The following is an 8,643-nucleotide window of genomic DNA, read 5'->3' as shown; positions in this document are numbered from 1 at the left end:
TCTGGCCATTAGATTTATGATTTGACAATTATAAAAGTAGGGTAGACATGTGGAGATTATCCGGCTGAATAAAACGTGCATTTATCAAACAGGTTCGTTTTCCACTGACCTTATTTCCAGCTATTTTCGAAAATCCTATGGAGAAATCCCGTTGCTTTTTTGTCGAGGGAACCAGCAGCTTACTTCCAGGTAAATACGTCATCCCTGCACCGCTCTATTCAAAGTGCTTTACAAAAATGAAAGGCATGAAGAAACATTCATTTAAAAGCAAAGATAATTAAACATGAATAACAAAGTTACATTAATTAAAGTTACAGTGATAAGATGTAAGATGTGAATAGTTCAATTGAAAGCAGCGGCAAAAAGAAAAGTCTTCAGCCTGGATTTAAAAGTAGTCAGAGTTGCAGCGGACCTGCAGGTTTCTGGGAGTTTGATCCAGATATTTGGAGCATAATAACTGAAAGGAACTTGTAGGAAAAAGTATTGGAAACAATTGCCAACATGTAAGAGTGATGTGACGATGAGCTGTGGCAAATGTAACTTAATATTGCATCTGTTTGGGACTACTTTCAGTGGTGGATTAATACTCATTTGATGCTTCTCCCGTATGCAGGGCATTGTGGGATCGACTCCAATAGAAGTTGCTATATTCATGGTGATGGATTAGCATGCTACCTAGTGCAAAAGTGTTGCTTTTGATGGGTTTTTAAGATTCATTGGTGGTTTTGAGCTATTTATAGAGGGTTTGGTGTGATTTTCTTCTTTTTAGATACTAGACAGATGCAATATTTAAGTTACATTTCAAGGCTTGACAATAAAAGCCTTGAACCTTGAAATGTAACTTAATATTGCATCTGTTTGGGACTACTTTAAGTGGTGGATTAATACTCATTTGATGTTTTTCCCATATGCAAGGCATTGTGGCATTGACTCCAGAAAAGCAGTTGCTATATTCATGGAAGGATTAGCATGCTACCTAGTGCAAAAGTGTGGCTTTTTTAATGGGTTTTTAATATTTATTGGACTGTCATCGGTGGTTTTGAGCTCTTATAGGGGGTTTGGTGTGAACAAATGTAGAATATTACTAGACATATCCTTTTTAATCTTACCATAGATGTTAATGCACTTGGAAATGAAAATAAATGATACCACACTAGACATTAAAAGAGCAATAATAAAGTCGTGTGTGAGTCGTGTGTGCTCATGCTGGAAATCCTTAAATGTATTATTTTTTTCAAGGTTTGAAAAGTGCTTGAATTGTATGTTTGAGTTACAAAGTCTTATTGCATTTAAAACAAATGTTTCCCCTTTTTTTTTTTAATATGAACGGCTAATTAGACCAGTGTCACACATCATAACTTTGGTTGTTAATAGCAAAATAATATTTAGTGATCAGTAATCTGTGCAAGAGACTGTTTCTGTCTTTGCATTGTAACAATCTTATGACTTTTGACGACAAATATTATCATAAACACACTTTTAAATTGCTTGTAAAAGGTGAAACACCTTTTTTAAATGCTCGATCTTGTCAAATGTCTCAAGTAGATTTTTTTTTTTTACTCATGACTCTCTTTGGTGTTAGGAACCAGACCCCTTCCTGGAAGCGGCGGGGCCACAGAGGCGAGGAGGAGGACACAGAGGAGGACCTGAACAAGGACTTGGACGACTCCTCCGCTGGCGCCAGCATGGAGGAGGGCAGCGTGTCGAAGAACGGTACGTCATGAAAGTGGGGCTGAGCTGGAGACTTTATTCTCTGTAGTGTGCTTGTATAGATTTGTGTGCATGTAAATGGTCTGCAAAGGCTAACATCCCAACGTAATAACATCACTATGTAACACAAGCACTTCTATTGGCTAGTGCTCCAACACATTGTACAAGTTAGGCTAAGGGGCGGGACATCTCTAGGAAGTTGACCAATCACAACAGAGCTGGTCAGCTAACCAATCCGAGCATATTTTAAACTGGGGAAATGAGACTGATAAGAACATCCACGCACAGAAATTCCTCTTCATCTGCAACACACACACACACACACACACACACACACACACACTCTCACCATATCCCAGTTAAAAAAAGTAGGAAAAAAGCCTCAGGAGCCAGACATGTAATCCTTTTCAAACTGCTCCCATTTGAAATGTCCCACTTTTACAAAAATCACTTCTCTCTCCCCTGAACACACGAAAAGTATTTCTCACTCCATTTATGTCAGTGTCTCTCTAATGCCTCCCTACCGATGGCTGAATTAAACTTGTATTAATATATTTGTTCACCCTTTTCAATCGTCGTTTCTCTTATTTTTTCCATACACAGCAAACTCAAAGAAAGACAACGAGAGTACTCCGGTGAAAGGAGGGACTTTGGCTGACCTGGGTATGTATCTATTATGTCATTGATGTGGTTAGTTGTGTTTAAAATAACACAATGTTTAGAATGAGTCTTTCTGCCCTTGTGATGGAAATCTGTTTTTACTTCCAGATGACATGGAGGATGACTCTGTGCTGTCTGGTGGAAAGGTGAGATGATTTACGACTCCTCTCTGTCTTCATCAAACTAAATACTGTAGCTGGTGTGAATGAAAGGGATGGGAAATGTTTTAAAGCATTTACAAATCACCATCAGATGTTATTAGAGCCCGAATGTGTCACAGTCTAACCTCAGTGATTGTTCACTAATGCTCTCATGCATTTCCCACATGAAGAGCCATGATACTCTTTCTATGGGAATTACGTTTTCAATCATATGCCCCTTTTTAAAAAATGTAATCAAAAACATTAAGGTAACGATGTGAAAAGAAAACAGTTACAGTTTTCGCTATAAAATAATAAGTTATGTTGACCAACAAAGGAACTTTTTAACCTTACTATGTCTTCATCACGAAGATGGTTTGAAAGACCCTCAATGGTTCAATCATGCTGATGACAGGATTGAATGTAATTTAATGATAGGACTCAATCCATATAACCTGTGCCTGGAATACACATTATAAAAATAACAATTTATTTAAACAAAATGTATAAGCCTGGAAAAAAAGACATTTCAAATATGGAAAATGGTCCCTACAAGTGTTTTTTTAATGTTGTTTACTTATAATTAGCCATTTGTCATTTTGAACATTTGTCTTTTTGATATTTATCAACCAGATCAGGTCAAAAAGTGTTTCTCTTTTTAGTCTCGTTTTCAAAGTCTGCCTTCCTTCAATATTATTCCCATATTCATCTTTACTGAGGATGTGTTTCCTGTCGTTGGAGATGGAGTCTCCCCGAAGTCGTCATTGGGGAAAGAAATGAGATGAAATATATTTGTATTCCTCTGTGAAATATTGCTCAATTTATTTTCATCCGTGCAAACACTTTGTTGTTAAGAAAGCTTTAGGAAATTGGACTTTCATAATGTGTATTCGTAAATAAAACGTATCTTCTTTATGCTGATGTGTCTGTGTTGTGCTGCAGGATGATGAGGAGCAGGGCAAAGCTGAGATCAACCGACTGATGGACGCCAGCGAGGACAACGTGACCGAACAGACTCACCACATCATCATCCCGAGCTACAGCGCCTGGTTCGACTACAACTGGTAAGACCTGGGGAATAAACACGACGATACCCCACAAATATAGCTTATTTTACAATTTATTTATTTTTCTGGTGGGATATAATGACAACTTTAGGCCTAAATGTGCTGTAAGATGGGTATTATAGTTGTTTTTAGATGTTACGTATTATTTGCAGTCTATTTATTTACATCGTGCTGTATTTTACTTGGAGATAAAAAAGCTCACTATTATGTAGGGCTGTGCGATTATGGCAAAAATCATAATCACAAATATTTTGGTCAATAATAAATATCATGATTATTAAAAAAAGATTATCCATTTGCTTTGAAAACACCCATTTATTTATAAAAAAAATGTGAACAGTATGTTTTTAACAGTTTAACTTTAAGTATAATTCAACTGAAAAAATCATTTAAAAAACAATTAAAATATATTTTTTAATAAAATTAATAATCGTTTTATTTCGATTACGTTTTTTTCGTAATCGTTGCAAGCCAAAATCGAGATCGAAATAAAAATAGATTAATTGCACAGCCCTATTATGGCAGTCATATCATATAATGTGAAGGTTTGAGAAGATCACACCTTAGATTAAGTATTTACTTATACCTGTCATTATATAGCAGATAACAATGAGCTATAGTTAATTTGTACTCTCCTAAATTCATTAAGTATTAAACCTAAATATTTTTGTTTTTTTATAGCATCCATGAGATCGAAAGGAGAGCCCTGCCCGAGTTCTTCAACGGAAAGAACAAGTCCAAAACTCCAGAGATGTAAGCTCCATATAAACACAGTAGATATGTGTCTATACTTGTATAATTCTTGTACAATGTGTAGACTCAAAATGTCTGTTTCCTGTCTTGTTATACTAATCTCTTTGTGGTTCTTCTCACAGATTCCTGGCCTACCGCAACTTCATGATCGATACGTACCGGCTAAACCCTCAGGAGTACCTCACCTCCACCTCCTGTCGCAGGAACCTGACAGGAGACGTCTGTGCCATCATGAGGTGAGCACAGGGTTAATTTTTTTACCAAGTTTGTAATTTAACCAAATATCTACATTACTTCTGCAAAGGCAGCTCCTTCCCCTGTCACGTCTGTCATCAACAGACAAACTGAAAAACATTTGTAGAGACAATGCAGAACATCTTAATTTAGTTCAGTTTCAATTCATTTACATTTTCAATGAAGGAGATGATTTTCTGTTTTCATTCCACCAGCGTTTTTATTTCAAAAAGTACAAAATGTAGTTGAAATGCTAACTTAATACATTTTGAAATCTGTTTATTTATTGCTTGACATGTCGTTTTTGTGGTATTAAACATCGGGAAACCAACAATATACCATTAACAGCCACACTGCCTCTCAAGATGTATACATTTCCTCATAGGACTCGATACATTATCAACAACATTTGAAAAATCCCCACAGAATTTACTCTGTATGAATACATTGAAATAATCTGAACAAAAATGACATTTATCATATATATTTTCTCTCCAGGGTTCATGCTTTCTTGGAGCAGTGGGGTCTGGTGAACTACCAGGTGGACTCCGAGAGTCGCCCGCTGCCCATGGGACCCCCACCCACCCCCCACTTCACCGTGCTGGCCGACACACCCTCTGGCCTCATTCCCCTGAACCACAGACCCCCTCCGGTAAGACTGACTGAAATATATATACAAAGTGAAAGAAGAATAAAAAGGGGTTCGTTAAATTGGAGAAAACGATTGAGACAGCTTCAGTGCAATTCAGCGTATTGTTCATATCTTATTTTACTGCTAGCATTATAACACACAGTAGAATTTGGTATTAAAGGTCACCTATCATGCTATTTTTAGGCAATAGCATAGGTCTCATGTCTATGAACATGTCTATGAAGTGTTTTGCTCAAAATACCAAACAGATCACCCGTTCTAGCCATGCCTCGTATCCCTCTGTTTCACTTCCTGTTTCAAAGTGATGATTTTATGTATAAAGCTTTAAAAAAAAAGTTAGGGGTCTGAGCTCATGCGGGACCCGGCAGCTACTGTCTAAACTAAATGCTGCCGTGATGAAACGCCATATCATGGATTATCAAGGATTCTCTCTGAAACAGTTTGGAGCTCAAAGGCTTTCTCTCTTGCCGGTTAAACCACAAGGTGAGTTCCTTTTTATTTCCTGCTTCTTCACACACATGCTCTCCAGTACAGGTTAGCTCTGAGTGTTAGCGATGCTAATGTAAACACCGACCATATTACGTCCTAAACAGTCGAGCATTGTTTCTGATAGCAACGTTTCAGATTGGGACGTGGGTCCACATTTCAGATATTACGTCATATCGGACGCAAATCTGGATCAGCTCCGTTGTTCCCCCGTTTTTAGAGATTTGGGTACGGAGGAAAAGAGAGAGGGTTTTATTTTCTGACGCTGCGTGAGTTCCCCGACACACCGGGGACACATCTTTATGTATAAAAGACATCAAAAAGTGCATTTTGCATGATAGGTCCCCTTTAATGTCTCAACAGGCAAGAGTACCACGCCATCATTGCTCATGTGTTGTTTCCTCCCTCTAGATTCCCCCTCAACAGCAGATGCCAAACTTCGCAGACAAAATCAAAGACAAGTCCATCGACCTGCAGAACTACGGCCTGCGCTCCGACCTCTACAACAAGAAACATCTCAAGGTCAGCATCTTACTGGCTTTAAAACCTGTTGAAAGTTATAAATTGTTCTAGTTTGACTTATTTTGAAAGGTGGTGGAATGATTTCTTAAAAGTGAGTTAAGTAAAAAAAAAGCTTAAACGGATATTCATATATATTATCTTGGAGGTTATTTTGCTATTTTACTTCAAATTCCTGCCAATACATGTTCTTCTTGTCCTAATATCTATATTAATGTGATTTTGGTGTTGTTGTTCCTCACAGGGTAAAACTACCAACTCCACCAGGGATTGGACCGAGCAGGAGACTCTTCTGCTGCTGGAGGTGAGTCTCAAAGACATTAGAGACGAAAGTAAGCTACAATAATACTCTGAATTGTAAATACGACTGCTGAGCACTGAAACTTAAACCAATCAGCTGTCATGAATACTTATGGATATTAAAGATGGTTATTTTACTTGCTTGTCGTCACCTATTTTCCTTTTCTATTTTATTTATTTTCTCACCTACTTGTCCTTCCTATTCCTCCTTCTTAAACTCTTTTTCTGTATTTCATTTATTCCTTTTTTTATTTGACTTTTTTGTTTTCTCACAAAATTCCCCTCTTTTCCACAGTACATAAAACTCCATCCTCTCTGTCCTTACGACCCTTTAATCTGTATTTCTGTCCTCCTTCTCCTGCAAACCTCCTATAAATATTACACACTGACCAGATAGAAAGACTGACACGTGTTTAATTTGCCCCCCCCCCTCCACTCCTTCCAGGCTTTGGAGATGTTCAAGGACGACTGGAACAAAGTGTCAGAGCACATCGGGTCGCGCACCCAGGACGAGTGTATCCTGCACTTCCTGCGGCTGCCCATCGAGGATCCGTACATGGAGAGCACCGAGGCCTCTCTGGGCCCTCTGGCCTACCAGCCCATTCCCTTCAGCCAGTCTGGAAACCCCGTCATGAGCACTGTGGCCTTCCTCGCCTCCGTGGTGGACCCCCGGGTGGCGTCTGCTGCAGCCAAGGCAGCGCTAGGTGAGAACTGATGGGGGTGGAGGATAAAACTGCTGAGTCACATCTTTGAAATGTCTTTTGAGCTCTGCAAATTAGATATTTATGAACTTTCTTTGGATATCTATTGTTAATATGTGGAAATGTGTATATATAAATAATATTAACATGTGATGAAACTGATAGATAACTATTTTTGACAGTTGCTTCCCAAAGTTCAACCATTTTAAGTCGTACCAAATTACTAATTTATAGTCCTAAAATTAAATGAACTGCAAGCCTAAAATAAATCTCTGTATGAAAATGGGGGCAGCAGTCACTCACTCTGTTGCACAACTGCATTAACTGTGTTCATCACAGCTGGTACATGCGGAGCTAATTTCAGTTGATTTAAATACTGCTAGTGGATATTTAACCGCTAATCATTTGTATGATGATCATTGATTTTTTTCTATTAGTTGATTTAGATCTACAGATGTGCATACAATAATTATAATTAAAAAAACAATTGTAAATCACAAAAATTAGAGCGTTTGAGGCTGTAAACTTGAAAATGTTTAATTTCTAAATACATTGACTAAAAAATCATCAGTCATTTCTCATGAGTACATTTCCCCACAGGCCAACAACAGCTTCAACAAAACTATTCCCCTCAAAGAACAAACCAATCAAGTCCTGTTGTCCTGAGAGAAAGTGCAGAAGGAAACATCCATTGAACTCAGTGTGCTGCTCTGTGAAGCTAGTTCAGATACTTGGCATCTCATCTTGGGTGCAAGGTCATCAATGTTTGGGCTCAGGCTCTGAGCTGAGGAGACCCTCAGGATGGAGTGAAGGTGTGCGTGCAATATACCGGCGGGCCAGATCTAATAGTAATTAGAAATTATCCTGCGGGCCGAAATCAAATCCACCAAGGGCCTGATTTGGCCCCCGGGCCTTGAGTTTGACACATTAGGCATTCAAAATATGGGGGAAATACTAAGAACATTATTTAGACCAATTTTGCAATTGTGATTCTTAAGTAGATATTTTGCTTTTAACAAATATTGCGCTGTACTGTGAATTAGATATTGCACTAATCCATATTGTGATTACAATGAATTGTCCAGTTCTCATACCCATATCAATATTAGAATAGAATATATCTTGTCATCATACAAAGTACAACGAAATAACTTTGGCAACTCTAACTGCAGTAAAAAAATAGACGATTAAAGTCAGTTTTGAAGTTTGATTTAATAAACATGCTCTCTGTGTGCAGAGGAGTTCTCTCGTGTGCGTGAGGAGGTCCCGGCTGAGCTGGTGGAGGCTCACGTGAAGAAGGTGCAGGAGGCGGCCCGCAACACCGGGAAGGTGGACCCCGCCTTCGGCCTGGAGAGCAGTGGCATCGCCGGCACCGCCCCCGAGGAACCGGAGAAGTCCGGTGAGCAGAATCTGACGAGTGT

At 38.6% G+C, this 8,643-nt stretch overlaps 1 protein-coding gene across 2 annotated transcripts in view; it reads left to right on the top strand.

Annotated features, from left to right (window-relative positions):
- smarcc1a (SWI/SNF related, matrix associated, actin dependent regulator of chromatin, subfamily c, member 1a) overlaps positions 1-8,643 on the top strand; it is a 38,540-nt gene that overhangs the window by 9,911 nt on the left and 19,986 nt on the right. For both annotated transcript variants that reach the window (XM_034233932.1, XM_034233935.1), the window contains exons 11-21: positions 1,583-1,713; positions 2,314-2,373; positions 2,479-2,516; positions 3,453-3,574; positions 4,259-4,330; positions 4,453-4,566; positions 5,063-5,216; positions 6,114-6,224; positions 6,466-6,525; positions 6,967-7,225; positions 8,460-8,621. In XM_034233932.1, coding sequence (XP_034089823.1) covers positions 1,583-1,713; positions 2,314-2,373; positions 2,479-2,516; positions 3,453-3,574; positions 4,259-4,330; positions 4,453-4,566; positions 5,063-5,216; positions 6,114-6,224; positions 6,466-6,525; positions 6,967-7,225; positions 8,460-8,621 — 1,283 coding nt within the window. The remainder of the gene's footprint in view (positions 1-1,582; positions 1,714-2,313; positions 2,374-2,478; positions 2,517-3,452; positions 3,575-4,258; positions 4,331-4,452; positions 4,567-5,062; positions 5,217-6,113; positions 6,225-6,465; positions 6,526-6,966; positions 7,226-8,459; positions 8,622-8,643) is intronic.

Source organism: Gymnodraco acuticeps, unplaced genomic scaffold, assembly GCF_902827175.1.
Source record: "Gymnodraco acuticeps unplaced genomic scaffold, fGymAcu1.1, whole genome shotgun sequence".
In the NCBI taxonomy this organism is placed as follows: domain Eukaryota; kingdom Metazoa; phylum Chordata; class Actinopteri; order Perciformes; family Bathydraconidae; genus Gymnodraco; species Gymnodraco acuticeps.
Note: the sequence above shows the minus strand (reverse complement) of the source record. Positions and strands in the feature narration are given on the sequence as shown.